The sequence below is a fragment of the Bos mutus genome, chromosome 1, assembly GCF_027580195.1.
Source record: "Bos mutus isolate GX-2022 chromosome 1, NWIPB_WYAK_1.1, whole genome shotgun sequence".
Classification (NCBI taxonomy): Eukaryota; Metazoa; Chordata; class Mammalia; order Artiodactyla; family Bovidae; genus Bos; species Bos mutus.
Window position 1 is genome coordinate 93,315,398 of NC_091617.1, and position 16,374 is coordinate 93,331,771.

Below are 16,374 nucleotides of genomic sequence, written 5' to 3' on the forward strand. Positions count from 1 at the left end.
GCTGGTGATGCCATCTAACCATTTCATCCTGTGTTGTCCCCTTCTACTCCTGCCTCCAATCTTTCCCAGCATCAGGGTCTTTTCAGATGAGTCAGTTCTTTGCATCAGGTGGCCAAAGTATTGGAGTTTCAACTTCAACATCGGTCCTTCCAATGAATATTCAGGACTGATTTCCTTTAGGATGGACTGGTTGGATCTCCTTGCAGTCCAAGGGACTCTCAAAAGTCCTCTCCAACACCACAGTTCAAAAGCATCAATTCTTCATCACTCAGCCTTCTTTATGTTCCAAGTCTCACAGCCATACATGACTACTGGAAAAACCATAGCCTTGACTAGATGGAATGTTGTTGGCAAAGTAATGTCTCTGCTTTTTAATATGCTGTCTAGGTTGGTCATAAGTTTTCTTCCAAGGAGCAAGCGTCTTTTAATTTCATGGCTGCAGTCACCATCTGCGGTGATTTTGGAGCCCCCAAAAATAAAGTCTGCCACTATTTCCTCTATTTCCCCATCTATTTGCCATGAAGTGATGGCACCAGATGCCATGAGCTTAGTTTTCTGAATGTTGAGTTTTAAGCCAAATTTTTCACTCTCCTCTTTCACTTTCATCAAGAGGCTCTTTAGTTCTTCCTAAAATTAGTTTAATGCCTTTAACACAAATGAAAACCACTAAATGTGGGAGTGTTTACAACTTTAAAAAATGAATATTATAAAGTTCATCAAAAGAATAAATATGTTATATCAGATACATTTTTCACAGAAACCATTAGGCATTTCTTTCCCTTCCAAAAATTAATGACTAGAATTAAAACCATTTGTTTCTGTCACAGAAACAGGCAGATCAAAATTGTATGTACAAAGTCCAGCCACTGATCCAAGCATGCACACAAACTTAGTATATAATAAAGGTGGCATATCAAATCACTAGAAAAAAATATGAATCATCTGACAAGTGAGTTGAGATATAACTAATAGTCACTGAAATAGACATATACTGGTCAAACAACATTATGACTCTAAGACTTAATAAAACAAGTATACACAAACATCAAATAATATGAAACTTAAAATAAAAGACTTGACTACTGGAAAACTATAGCTTTGACTAGATGGACCTTTGTTGACAAAGTAATGTCTCTGCTTTTTCATATGCTGTCTAGGTTGGTCATAACTTTCCTTAGAAGGAGTAAGTGTCTTTTAATTTCATGGCTGCAGTCACCATTTGCAGTGATTTTTGAGCCCCCCAAAATAAAGTCTGACACTGTTTCCACTGTTTCCCCGTCTATTTCCCATGAAGTGATGGGACCAGATGCCATGAACTTAGTTTTCTGAATGTTGAGCTTTAAGCCAACTTTTTCACTCTCCTCTTTCACTTCATCAAGAGGCTTTAGTTCCTCTTCACTTTCTCCATAAGGGTGGTGTCATCTGCATATCTGAGGTTACTGATATTTCTCCCAGCAATCTTGATTCCAGCTTGTGCTTCTTCCAGTCCAGCGTTTCTCATGATGTACTCTGCATATAAGTTAAATAAACAGGGTGACAATATACAGCCTTGACGTACTCCTTTCCTGATTTGGAACCAGTCTGTTGTTTAGTCAGATGTTCACACTGGTTTTAAATAAGGCAGAGGAACCAGAGATCAAATTGCCAACATCCACCGGATCATTGAAAAAGCAAGAGAATTCCAGAAAAACATCTATTTCTGCTTTATTGACTATTCCAAAGCCTTTGACTCTGTGGATCACAATAAACTGTGGAAAATTCTGAAAGAGATGGGAATACCAGACCACCTGACCTGCCTCCTGAGATCTGTATGCAGGTCAGGAAGCAACAGTTAGAACTGGACATGAAACAACAGACTGGTAATGGGAAATAGATGGGAAAACAGTGGAAACAGTGGCAGACTTTATTTTGGGGGGCTCCAAAATCCTGCAGATGGTGATTGCAGCCATGAAATTAAAAGACACTTACTCCTTGGAAGGAAAGTTATGACCAACCTAGACAGCATATTAAAAAGCAGAGACATCACTTTACTAACAAAGGTCCATCTAGTCAAGGTTATGTTTTTCCGGTAGTCATGTCTTTTATTTTAAGTTTCATATTATTTGAAGTTTGTGTGTACTTGTTTTACCAAGTCTTAAAGTCATAATGCCGAAGAATTCATGCTTTTAAACTGTGGTGTTGGAGAAGGCTCTTGAGAGTCCCTTGGACTGCAAGGAGATCCAACAAGTCCATCCTAAAGGAGATCAGTCCTGGGTGTTCATTGGAAGGACTGATGGTTGAAGCAGAAACTCTAATACTTTGGCCATCTGATGCAAAGAGCTGACTCATTTGAAAAGACCCTGATGCTGGAAAAGATTGAGGGCAGGAGGAAAAGGGGATGACAGAGGATGATATGGTTGGATGGCATCACCGACTCAATGAACATGGGTTTGGGTAGACTCCGGGAGTTGGTGATGAACAAGGAGGCCTGGCGTGCTGTGGTTCATGGGGTCACAAAGAGTTGGACACAACTGAGCGACTGAACTGAACTGACACGGTCAAAGGCTTTGGCATAGTCAGTAAAGCAGAAATAGATGTATTTCTGGAACTCTCTTGCTTTTTCAATAATCCAGCAGATGTTGGCAATTTGATCTCTGGTTCCTCTGCATTTTCTAAATCCAGCTTGAACATCTATACATTCAAAGTTCTTGTATTGCTGAAGCCTTGCTTGGAGAATTTTGAGCACTACTTCACTAGCATGTGATGTGAGTGCAATTGTGTGGTAGTTTGAATCTTTTTTGGCATTGCCTTTCTTTGGGATTGGAATGAAAACTCATCTTTTCCAGTCCTGTGGCCACTGCTGAGTTTTCCAAATTTGCTGACATATTGAGTGCAGCACTTTCACAGCATCATCATTTAGGTTTTGAAATAGCTCAACTGGAATTCCATCACCTCCACTAGCTTTGTTCGTAGTGATGCTTCCTAAGGCCCACTTGACTTTGCATTCCAGGATATCTGGCTCTAGGTGAGTGATCATACTATCGTGGTTATCTGGGTCATGAAGATCTTTTTTGTATAGTTCTTCTGTGTATTCTTGCCACCTCTTCTTCTGCTTCTCTTAGGTCCATACCATTTCTGTCCTTTATTGAGCCCATCTTTGCATGAAATGTTCCCTTAGTATCTCTAATTTTCTTGAAGAGATCTCTAGTCTTTCCTATTCTATTGTTTTCCTCTATTTCTTTGTACTGATCACTGAGGAAGGCTTTCTTTTCTCTCCTGCTATTCTTTGGAACTCTGCATTCAAATGGATATACCTTTCCTTTTCTCCTTTGCTCTTTGCTTTTCTTCTTTTCACAGCTATTTGTAAGGCCTCCTCAGACAGCCATTTTGCTTTTTTGCATTTCTTTTTCTTGGTGTTGGTCTTACTCCCTGTCTCCTGTACAATGTCACAAACCTCCATCCATAGTTCATCAGGTACTCTGTGTATCAGATCTAGTCCCTTAAATCTATTTCTCACTTCCACTGTATAGTTGTTAGGGATTTGGTTTATGTCATACCTGAATGGTCTAGTGGTTTTCTCTACTTTCTTCAATTTAAGTCTGAATTGGCAATAAGGAGTTCATGATCTGAGCCACAGTCAGCTCCCGGTCTTGTTTTTGCTGACTGTATAGAGCTTCTCCATCTTTGGCTGCAAAGACTATAATCAATCTGATTTTGCTGTTGGCCATCTGGTGATGTCCATGTGTAGAGTCTTCTCTTGTGTTGTTGGAAGAAGGTGTTTACTATGACCAGTACGTACTCTTGGCAGAACTCTATTAGCCTTTGCCCTGCTTCATTCCATATTCCAAGGCCAAATTTGCCTGTTACTCCAGGTGTTTCTTGACCTCCTACTTTTGCATTCCAGTCCCCTATAATGAAAAGGACATCTTTTGGGGGTTTAATTCTAGAAAGTCTTGTAGGTATTTATAGAACCATTCAACTTCAGCTTCTTCAGCGTTACTGGTCAGGGCATGGACTTGGATTACCGTGACATTGAATGGTTTGCCTTGGAATCGAACAGAGTCATTCTGTCATTTTTGAGATTGCATCCAAGTACTGCATTTTGGACTCTTGTTGAGTATGATGGCTACTCCATTTCTTCTAAGGATTCTTGCCCACAGTAGTAGATACAATGGTCATCTGAGTTAAATTCATCCATTTCAGCCCATTTTAGTTTGCTGATTCCTAAACCGTTGATGGAGAAGGCAATGGCAACCCACTCCAGTACTCTTGCCTGGAAAATCCCAGGGACGGAGGGGCCTGGTGGGCTGCAGTTCATGGGGTCGCTAGGAGTCGGACATGACTGAGCAACTTCACTTTCACTTTTCACTTTCATGCATTGGAGAAGGAAATGGCAACCCACTCCAGTGTTCTTGCCTGGAGAATCCCAGAGACAGGGGAGTCTGGTGGGCTGCCGTCTATGGGGTCGCACAGAGTCGGACACGACTGAAGCGACTTAGCAGCAGCAGCAGCAAAATGTTGACATTCACTCTTGCCGTCTCCTGTTTGACCACTTTCAATTTGCATTGATTCATGGACCTAACATTCCAGGTTCCTTTGCAATATTGCTTTTTACAGCATCAGACCTTGCTTCCATCACCAGTCACATCCACAACTGGGTGTTGTTTTTGTTTTGGCTCTGTCTCTTCATTCTTTCCGGGGTTATTTCTCCACTGATCTCCAGTAACATATTGGGCAGCTACCAACCTGGGTAGTTCATCTTTCAGTGTCCTATCTTTTTGCATTTTCATACTGTTCATGGGATATAGACTGGGAAATCATACTGGGAAACAGACTCTTGGAGGGCACAACAGAACCTTGTGTACCAGAACCCAGGAGAAAGAAGCAGCGACCCCACAAGAGACTGTCCCGGACTTGCCTGTGGGTGTCTGGGAGTCTCCGGTGGAGGAATGGGTCAGTGGTGGCCTGCTGCAGGGTTGGGGGCACTGATGTAGCAGTACATGCATGGGAACTTTTGAGGGAGGTCACCATTATCTTCATTACCTCCAACATAGTTTGGTCCCAGGTAAATAGCAAGAAGGGAACACAGCTCAATCCATCAACAGAAAATTGGATTTAAGGTTTACTGAGCATGGCCCCACCCATCAGAACAAGACCCAGTTTCAGTCAGTCTATCCCATCAGAACGCTTCCATAAGCCTCTTATCCTTCTCCATCAGAGGGCAGACAGTCTGAAAACCATAATCACAGAAAACTAACCAATCTGATTACACGGACTACAGCCTTGTCTAACTCAATGAAGCTATGAGCCATGCCATGTAGGGCCACACAAGACTCATGGGTCATGGTGGAGAGTTCTGACAAAATGTGGTCCGCTGGAGAAGGGAATGGCAAACCACTTCAGTAATCTTGCCTTGAGAACCCCATGAACAGTTTTTGAAAAGGCAAAAAAGATAACAGGATTAGCCAGAAAGTTTTCAGAAAGGAGAAACTGTCCTCAAGCAGGATAAATTGTTGTTATATAATCCTTAGTACAGGGGCTTCCCTGGTGCCTCAGAGGGTAAAGCATCTGCCTAAAATGCAGGAGACCTGAGTTCGATTCCTGGGTCAGGAAGATTCCCTGGAGAAGGAAATGGCAACCCACTCCAGTACTCTTGCCTGGAAAATCCCATGGACAAACAAGTCTGGTAGATTACAGTCCATGGGATCGCAAAGAGTCGGACACGACTGAGCAACTTCACTTTCAGGACAGAATTAAGCTGTGTTGTTTGTTGTGTAATCATTGCTTTAAAAAAAAAAAAAAAGTGTTTTATATGACTAAGACTAAGGAATGCAGAGAAAAAAAAAAGATGTTTGTCCTTTCCTCCTCCTTGAGAATTCCAGACCCCTCTCTCCTCTCCTGACTTCTTATCAATCTGCCTAGGAATTGACTGTCTCATTATTAACTTTGTCTTCATTCCTCTGACAAAAATTCAATGACTTCCATAACTTAGCCATTCTAGCATGATTCTTATTTTTACCACAACCCCTATCAACATAACTAAGTCATAGCTATTTCCTCTCTTTTAAAATCAAACCAATCAGCACAGAGATCTCTCTCTGATTATAACTGTAGGTTGATTTATTTTCATCACAGTCCCAGTCAGATTGTACACTTCAGTCATAGACAGCCTCCCATAGGTCCCCAGATGGCATCAAATGATGAATGATTAAGAACTTTTTAAAAGATAAACCAATATTTCCTCTGCAAGTTATACACAACATAAAATGCATCTTTAAAAGAGCATTATATAAAGCATCAAATAAATCAATAAAATGTAAAAAGTAGGCTTTACAATCACCACTAGCATTTCCTTGCCAAATATCTAACAGTGCATATCATAAGCACACAGTGAATGCTGCAATAATTATAAAGAAGCCAAAAATAATAAATGGCCAAACAATATCTCATCCCAAATTTATAAACTTCCTTTTGTAAGTACCTTCACCGTCAGGGTAGACTAGGTCCTAGACTTCTTGGTCCCTCTTATGAAGCAATGATTCACATGGCTCAGTGTCGGATGTTGTTACAGTTTAGAAGAACCTAGTCCAGTTTAGCAACAGTGACTTCCAAACTCATGTCCTCTACTGTATTTCTTCAACACCATAAAAAGGACTTATAATTATAAGAAATTTTTAAAGAAACCTATTCTTTTAAAAAATTACATGGAAACAATGTTTATCTCACTACCCATAAAAATCTCTTCCAAGACCACTTCAATGACTCCTCCTCTCCCTTAGCCCTCTATTTTACTAAACCCTTCTCTCATCACTACTCCTCCTGTCCACCACACCCCATGCTTCTCTCCAGTCTAATCCATTTTTATGAAAAGAACACATCTGGCAAAGCAAGATTCTTGAAGAATAGCTCAGTAAAACCGAAATACTGCATCATGGGCAAAAAGATAACAAAGGAAAAAAAATATGTTCATTCATAAGGATTTTGTCTCATCACATTTGCAGATATTTACTAAAAATGCCTAAGTGAATAAATATTACTAAGTAAGAGGAAAGAATTAGCCATGTTGTGAAAGAAGAGTTTCTGATCAGAGTTGGAAGACCCAGGCCCCTAGACAGAGCACTTCTCTTTTCACTCTGACCTAATTTTACAAGATTACTCTTACAGGGATAAAATTTACAAACATATTTCACTAACATACCTTTTTCTGAATTAATATAAAGTATTAGTACTAGATATTAATAGTTCAGTGTTGATATGGAATAAACTCATGGAATAGGCTTTAAATTTTCAACAGTTTAATCAGAAATCAGTAAAGCAAATGGTCTGTGTTCTTGCAGGATTAATGTATGTATTTGTACAAATTTCTAATCATAGAATGTAGTAAAACTTTACTGACCCAGGCTTCTTTAATTCAGAAATCATCACAGAGAAGGAGTAAGATAACTTACAAAGTGCTGAGGCTAGGAGAGGAGAAACATAATAATAAACTTGAAGCAGCATTGCAGCCAACTATGAATGACTTTAGAAGGGTCCGTTAGTCTTTCTGGATTCTATTCACGTGTGTTTAAATCGAGCTAAACTAGTCAATCAATTCACCTCATCATCATATAATTCTATGACTCTATGTGGGTCGGATAGATGCAGCTTTTTTATTTTATTCTTTCCATAAGCAATGTTTCTGGGAATGGGATTATTCTTGTCTGTATGTTTTTCTCAATCTCGAGTTCATGAATAGCCTTAAAGGATCACATGAATTCCCTGAATTTAGGCAACCATGTTTATGTGCATTTTTTTAGACAGAGGTTCACAGCTTTAATTCTCCAATTTGTGAACCTCTCAAAAAAAAAAAAAAGATCAAGAATCACTTCCTTCATTAATAGACTAATTCTAAGTGATTCTTATCAACTTGTTAAAGCTGCTGCTGCTGCTGCTAAGTCACTTCAGTCGTGTCCGACTCTGTGTGACCCCACAGACGGCAGCCCACCAAGCTCCCCCATCCCTGGGATTCTCCAGGCAAGAACACTGGAGTGGGTTGCCATTTCCTTCTCCAATGCAGGAAAGTGAAAAGTGAAAGTGAAGTCGCTCAGTTGTGTCTGACTCTTCAAGACCCCATGGACTTCAGTCCACCAGGCTCCTCCATCCATGGGATTTTCCAGGCAAGAGTACTGGAGTGGGGTGCCATTGCCTTCTCCACATCAACTTGTAAAAGCAGGCACACACAAAAAAATTGTTTAATAGTCCTGTGTCGGTTCTATAACATTATGTATCTTACATCCACAAACACAACACATTCTGATACAAGCTATCCCTCAGACTTTCACTAATGGCTCTCTCCTCATTTGGTGATGAGTTGTGCTCTTCATCTGTCTAGCTTACCTCATTATATCAAAAGCTTTGAGCAGTGCCTGGCTTTCAGGGAAGCAAGGGAAAAGAAGAGCTACCAGTTTATCTCTAGGGAAAGAAGGCAGCTGTGGAGTGATCATCTTCTCATCTGAGCTTGGATTCTGACTCCAAAACTCTGTGAGATAATGGAAGAATCGGCAAGCAAGGATAGATAATCTTATCCAAAATCAAGCCTTGAAATTTCAGCAAAAGAAAATGTAAACCCAAAGTAAACAAGGGCCTTACCAAAAGTGGCAAGGTGAGGACCAGAATCCTTACCCAATGGTACAGAGTTCCTACCATTTCACTACAATTGTCCAACTGGGAGAAGGCACAGAACCCAACATGGATTGCAAACGAACAAGTCACCTATTCCAGTTCCACTCATTTAACTGAAATCCAGCAGCTAACAATCTCCTTCTTCATTATGGGTAGATAGACCACAATCTGAGATTTTTGCCTAATTTATCAGCATATGACAAATAAAATAACACATGTCTTATATGTAATAAAAGTTGGATTCAAATTCTTTATCATTGTTATAGCTATAAAAGTTAGCCAGTGTTATAAATAAAATTGCTTTTATCATGCAAACTTAATTTTCAATAATGCTTGTTTATTTATCTTAACTGACAATTACAGGAAGAAAAAATGATCCATTTCCTAGTGTCTTTTAAAATAGATGTATGTAAAATTGGATGATTGCTATTTCATTCCTATACACTTCTGGAAATTGACTTTTAAGAGCTTAATAACATTTGCATTTCTTTTATCTTTTCAGGAGCATTGTTTTAAACCCTGCCTATTTCCGAAATCATCTTCGTCAGGCAACAGTGTTTAGATGTCTGGAGAGATATTCAGAAGCTGCCCGGTATGTTTATTATAACTTTTGTGAAGATTTATTTCAAGTTAAATTAATTTCATTCTCAGCTTCTGGTAATAGCATAATAGAACTTTCCATTTCTCTCATGGAATATGATTTTACCAGAATTATTGTCTTATAAATGTCAAACCAACAATTATTGACTATCTTTTTCTTTAATTAAAGCCACTCTGTGTTCATAGCTCTTGGGAAAATTCAAACTTTCCAGCCATGAGGTCACTGATAATGATGGGAAAACTTCCAGGGAAGATTAGAAATGAACTTGACCTCTTGCTCTCAAGTACATTCCTGATCCTAGTTGTAATGACACAATTTTGTGACTCTCTCTTTCTTGAGTTCTGGAAATAAAACCCAACCACATGAAAAGGATCTCAGCAGCCCATTTCTAGAAAAGATGGTCTAAGCTATAACACCCAGCGTTTTAAGAGGTGTCCTAAAGTATTGTCTCTTGGACCTGCAATATGTTTCATAAAAACCTAGTGAAGCAGCTCCTGATATTCTCATCCCCAGAACCTAGACTTATGGCAAAGAATTACAAGACTTGTGTAACAGCCTCCATGCTACACTCAGAATTCCTTTGCACCTGTGGCAATGAAGGCTTTTTATTCCTGAGTTAAGATCATCATATTAGACTCCCCTTCCCTTTGTTAAATTCTCTCAAAGAATTTTCTTCATCTCTTAATGTATAGGTATCTATTGTTTCTTATCCAGCCAATTTACCATCCAAGGATTTTATCAATAAAGTGTGAGTGGTTTCTACATACACTCCAAACATAACTCCTAGGGAGAAATCCATAGTAATAGGAATGGGGAGCCTAGGTTGCTGGTGGCTACTATCTCTATAATATATATAAATAATACTTTCTTAGAAAATGAAAACTTTAAGAAATTTAAATAATAAATAATATAAATAGTAATAAAGTGATTTCATAAAATTGATACTATGAGTTTGACATGCATTCTATAAGACAGTCCTAGGTATTAAATGGCACCCCACTCCAGTACTCTTGCATGGAGAATCCCATGGACGCAGGAGCCTGGTAGGCTGCAGTCCATGGGGTCGCTAAGGGTCGGACACGACTGAGTGACTTTACTTTCACTTTTCACTTTCATGCATTGGAGAAGGAAATGGCAACCCACTCCAGTGTTCTTGCCTGGAGAATCCCAGGGACGGGGGATCCTGGTGGACTGCCATCTATGGGGTCGCACAGAGTCGGACATGACTGAAGCGACACAGCAGCAGCAGCAGCAGCAGGTATTACTTGAACTCAATTAAATGATGGACATGGAAGACTGAATTAATCACAATACTCTATTCACAGTCAACCACAATAGATAAGTCACACTATCTATTTATCCGTGTGGTAATGTCCTCTTTTAAAATTCAAAATATGTCTCTATCAATCTCATTTATACATTTTATTTTTCCTTATACTCATTTCCTAAATGTTTTCTTACGTTAGCCACATACAACTTCTTCTAGTTTTTATGTTCTTTACTGAGTTATCCCTGTGGCTTATTTTCTGCCTACACGTACTATGTGAATGAAAGGGTATTTAAGAGATGATAGTAAGCTTCCTTCTGTCTGTAAAAGTCATTAACTACAAACAAATCTAATCAGTTTAGCATAAACAGATACAGTACAGTTATCTGTAAATAATTTTCTTTAAGAGGTAGTTCATTAATGTGTTTTCTGAACCTAATCAAAAAATAACAGGAGAAAGCTAGATGCAACTTCAGAACTAGATTGCAACTAGTTAAAACTGCTAGTAATACACTTAGGTTAACTTGTACCGACTCTAGAGAGCCCATTGTTAAATATTCAGGAACATTAGGAGAGCCAGTTGTTTACTGTGAAAGAAATTAGTGTTGCTGGGAGAATGTATACTATATAAATTCGCAAATGCTTCAAATCCATGATTTTGGAGTTTAGGGGAGAGCCAGACACCAGAAGATCATTGACTATAACTTAATTGTATCAAACCTAACCATTTGAGTTACACTGGTGATAAAAATTCTTTATGGTTCCTAAAACAAATGAACAAACAATGAGAACTAGAAAATTAAGAATTTGTCAGTACCTACAGGCAGTATTGGCATGAAACATCCATTTCCCTCGACATAATATCCCTGAAGTGTAATAAGTGCATCTGTTTCATATCATTTGATGGCTAACTTGACAATACTCCTTGAGAAGTTTCCTAATAACTGTTGGCTATACTGGTATGGACTTTCCAACAGAGAAGCAGATACAATTACTTTCAAATTCAAGTATTTTTCATCTTGGTTTCCTTGGCAATTATCGTCCTCAATATAGAGTATTGGCCATCCTTTTTTCCCCTCTAGGGAAAGAATAATATGACCCAAGAACATTAATATCTTAGTGTCTCTTAACTATTTGATTTCTAGTGTAAAACAATAAATACAAATCAATATATTAAGCATTCATACTTATCAATTAATTGCTTGGATACTTAGGTAGTTTTGGTTCAGGGCTCTTACAAACACATTATATGAAAACCCATTGAAAAAGCCCACACATCAAGATATTTTCTCTAAGGAGCCAAGTAGGCATGCTTCTGAGGTTGAAAGGCACCAAGCAAATACAAAAGAATGCCATTACCATGTAACACAGTAAGTTTTAAAACCATGATTCCCAGTCATGTAGGTCATCTCCCATCTGGTCCAAGATAGTGTATTTATAACTAGTCCCTAGGAAATGGACTATTTAAAATTTTCTAAGCCTAACCATTCAGGTATGACCTAAATCAAATACCTTATGATTATACAGTGGACTGACAAATAGATTCAAGGGATTAGATCTGATACAGAGTTCCTGTAGAACTATGGACGGAGATTCATGACATTGTACAGGAGGCAGTGATCAAGATCGTCCCCTTCCCCAAAAAAAGAAATGCAAAAAGGCAAAATGGTTGTCTGAGGAGGGCTTACAAATAGCTGTGAAAAGAACAGAAGCAAAACACAAAGGAGAAAAGGAAAAATATACCCATTTAAATGCAGAGTTCCAAAGAATAGCAAGGAGAGATAAGAAAGCCTTCCTCAGAGATCAGTGCAAAGAAATAGAGGAAGACAATAGAATGGGAAATACTAGAGATCTCTTCAAGAAAATTAGAGATACCAAGGGAACATTTCATACAAAGATGGGCACAATAAAGGACAGAAATGATTATGGACCTAACAGAAGCAGAAGATATTAAGAAGTGTCAAGAATACACAGAAGAACTGTACAAAAGAGATCATCTGAGCCAGATAATCACAATGGTGTAATCACTCACCTAGAATCAGAAATCCTGGGATGCAAAGTCAAGTGGGCTTTAAGAAGCATCACTATGAACAAAACTAGTAGAGGTGATGGAATTCGAGTTGAGCTATCACAAAGCCTAAAATATGATGCTGTGAAAGTGCTTCACTCAATATGCCAGCAAATTTGGAAAACTCAGCAGTGGCCACAGGACTGGAAAAGGTCAATTTTCATTCCAATCCCAAAGAAACGCAATCCCAAAGAATGTTCAAACTACCATACAATTGCACTCATCTCACATGCTAGCAAAGTAATGCACAAATTCCTCCAAGCCAGGCTTCAGCAATACATGAACTGTGAATTTCCAGATGTTCAAGCTGGTTTTAGAAAAGGCAGAGGAACCATAGATCAAATTGCCAACATCTGCTGGATTATAGAAAAAGTGAGAGAGTTCCAGAAATACATCTATTTTTGCTGTATTGAATATGCCAAAGCTTTTGACTATGTGGGTCACAACAAACTGTAGAAAATTCTGAAAGAGATGGGAATACCAGACCACCTGACCTGCCTCTTGAGAAACCTGTATGCAGGTCAGGAAGCAACAGTTAGAACTGGACACGGAAGAACAGACTGGTTCCAGATCAGGAAAGGAGTATGTCAAGGCTGTATATTGTAACCCTGCTTATTTAATTTATATGCAGAGTACATCATGAGAAATGCTGGACTGGATGAAGCACAAGCTGGAATCAAAATTGCCAGGAGAATTATCAATAACCTCAGATATGTAGATGATACCACCCTTATGGCAGAAAGTGAAGAACTAAAGAGTCTCTTGATGAAAATGAAAGAAGAGAGTGAAAAAGTTAACTTAAAGCTCAACATTCAGAAAACTAAGATCACAGAATCTGGTCCCATCACTTCATGGCAAATAGATGAGGAAACAATGGAAACAGTGACAGACTTTATTTTGGGGGCTCCAAAATCACTGCAGATGGTGATTGCAGCCATGAAATTAAAAGATGCTTGCTCCTTGGAAGAAAAGCTATGACCAACCTAGACAGCATATTAAAAAGCCGAGACATTACTTTGCTAATAAAGGTCTGTCTAGTCAAAGCTATCGTTTCTCCAGCAGTCATGTATGGATGTGACAGTTGGACTGTAAAGAAAGCTGAGTGCTGAAGAATTGATGCTTTTGAACTGTGGTGTTGGAGAAGACTCTTGGGAGTCCCTTGGACAGCAAGCAGATCCAACCAGTCCATCCTAAAGGAAATCAGTCCTGAATATTCATTGGAAGGACTGATGCTGAAGCTGAAACTCCAATACTTGGCCACCTGATGCAAAAAACTGACTCATTGGAAAAGACGTGATGCTGGGAATGATTGAAGGAGGGAGGAGAAATGGACGACAGGGGTTGGTTGGATGGCATCACCGACTCAATGGACATGAGTTTGAGTAAGCTCCGGGAGTTGGTGATGGACAGGGAAGCCTAGCGTAGTGCAGTCCACGGGGTCGCAAAGAGTTGGTTACTACTGAGTGACTGAACTGAACTGAACTAAGCTAAAGCCTAACCAGATCTATTCAGGAAGGAATTCCTAATGAATAGACCAAAAAAGACATCTAAGACAGTTTCACAAAATCTCAGATTCTCAATCAGAGAGCCTATAGGAAATGTAACTGAATAGAGGTTATCAGTCAGGTTTATGACAATAGGAAGGTCCTTTTATTTTATTGGTCAATATCTTTTCAGAAACATCCTACCAGAAGAAAGAGCTAGCATATATAAATGGTAGAAAGCAGAATAAAAATAAGGATATTTATTTTTGATTTAGGTTCTACAGGAATGCTAGTCACCCTTAAAAAAATACCTTGTTGTTGTTTTTCAGTTGCTCAGTTGTTCTGACTCTTTGGGACCCTTTTGGACTGCAAGACTCCAGGCTTCCCTGTCCTTCACTAACTCCCAGATTTAGATCAGACTCATGTCCATTGAGTTGATGATGCCATCCAACCATCTCATCCTCTGCTGCCCTCTTCTCCTCCTGCTCTCAATCTTTCCCAGCATCAGGATCTTTTCCAATGAATTGGCTCTTTGCATCAGGTGGCCAAAGAAGACACCTGACACCAGTTAAATTGATGAAATCACATTTTTATACCATAAATCTAAATTGAGATTACTGTAATTACCCAAGAAACAGTAAATCTGTGAGGCCTACTTGAAATAGTCAACAGCCTAGCCCTTTAACATTTCTGTTTCTGGGGAAGGCGCCAAGATGGCGGAGGAGTAGGACGGGGAAACACTTTCTCCCCACAGATTCATCAAAAGAGCATTTAAACGTCGAGTAAATTCCACAAAAACAACTTCTGAATGCCGGCAGAGGACATCAGGCACCCAGAAAAGCAACCCAACTCCTCGAAAGGAGGTAGGAAAAAATATTAAAGACAATAAAAGAGACAAAAAGAGGGAGGGACGGAGTTCCGTCCCGGGAAAGGAGTCTTAAAAGAGAGAAGTTTCCAAACACCAGGAAACCTTCTCACTGCGAATCTGTGCCGAGCTTTGGAAGCACAGAGGGCAACATAACAGGGAGAAAAATAAATAAACAATTAAAACTCGCAGATTATCCTACGGTAACTCCTCCAGCGGAGAAAGCGCAGACGCCTGCATCCGCCATTAGCAAGCGGGGCTGGGCAGGGAGGCGCGGCGTGAGCTGCATCACTGAGAGTAAGAATCTGGCCCGAATACCCTGAGCCTATCTGAGCGAAATAATTTGGGCTAGCAAACCAGACTGTGGGATATCTACCACACGAAAAGCCAGCCCTAACCTAAGACACCGCCAGCCCACCAAGCACAGAACAAAGGACTAAACAGAGGTAGCCGGCTGCAAACCTTCCTCCGGTGACAGGCAGCCAGAGCCGGAAGGGGGCAATCTCAGCCCCAGAGAGACATTATCTATAAAACTGGCTTCTTTGCTAACTAAAACTTATTGGGGTCTGGGCGGTCAACATCTGCCTGAGAAGGTGCGCGGTTTTACACCCAGATAACCAAGTGGCGGGAGGCGATAAGTCGCAGCATTGGCCGCCAAACACCTCATCACCTGAGCTGCTGGACCTGGGAAGAGCACAAAACGCAGCCCCAACTGAGTCTGCGCCTCTGAGGACTACCTGAGTGCCTGAACCTGAGCAGCTCGGACCTGGGAGGTGCATGCAACCCAGGGCCAGTCTCAGATTGTTCCCGCGGAACAACCTAGAGCCTGAGCAGTGTGGGCAGGGAGGCTACACGCTGCGCCCGTGAGCTGGGGCAGACCCAGTGTGGCTGAGGCACTGCAACTTTTGCGCCAGTGTCATTTGTTTGCAGCATCCCTCCCTCCCTCCCCATAGCGCGACTGAACAAAGAGAAGATCATCCACCCACCAGAACACCGACACAAGCTTCCCTAACCAGGAAACCTTGACAAGCCACCTCTACATACCCACACACAGCGAGGAAACGCCACAGTAAAGAGAACTCACAAACTGCCAGAATACAGAAAGGACTCCCAAACTCAGCAATTTAAACAAGATGAAGAGACAGAGGAATACCCAGCAGATAAAGGAACAGGATAAATGCCCACCAAACCAAACAAAAGAGGAAGAGATAGGGAATCTACCTGATAAAGAATTCCAAATAATGATAGTTCCAAAATCTTGAAATTAAAATGGAATCACAGATAAATAGCCTGGAGACAAGGATTGAGAAGATGCAAGAAAGGTTTAACAAGGACCTAGAAGAAATAAAAAGAGTCAATATATAATGAATAATGCAATAAATGAAATTAAAAACACTCTGGAGCCAACAAATAGTAGAATAACAGAGGCAGAAGATAGGATTAGTGAAT

The 16,374-nt window shown here is 40.0% G+C and overlaps 1 protein-coding gene across 1 annotated transcript in view; it reads left to right on the forward strand.

The window, feature by feature from the left end:
- The window catches only part of SPATA16 (spermatogenesis associated 16), a 260,839-nt gene that overhangs the window by 90,062 nt on the left and 154,403 nt on the right, over nt 1–16,374 (forward strand). Inside the window, exon 3 of the mRNA XM_005889923.2 lies at nt 9,143–9,232. Within this exon, the coding sequence (XP_005889985.1) occupies nt 9,143–9,232 (90 nt within the window). The remainder of the gene's footprint in view (nt 1–9,142; nt 9,233–16,374) is intronic.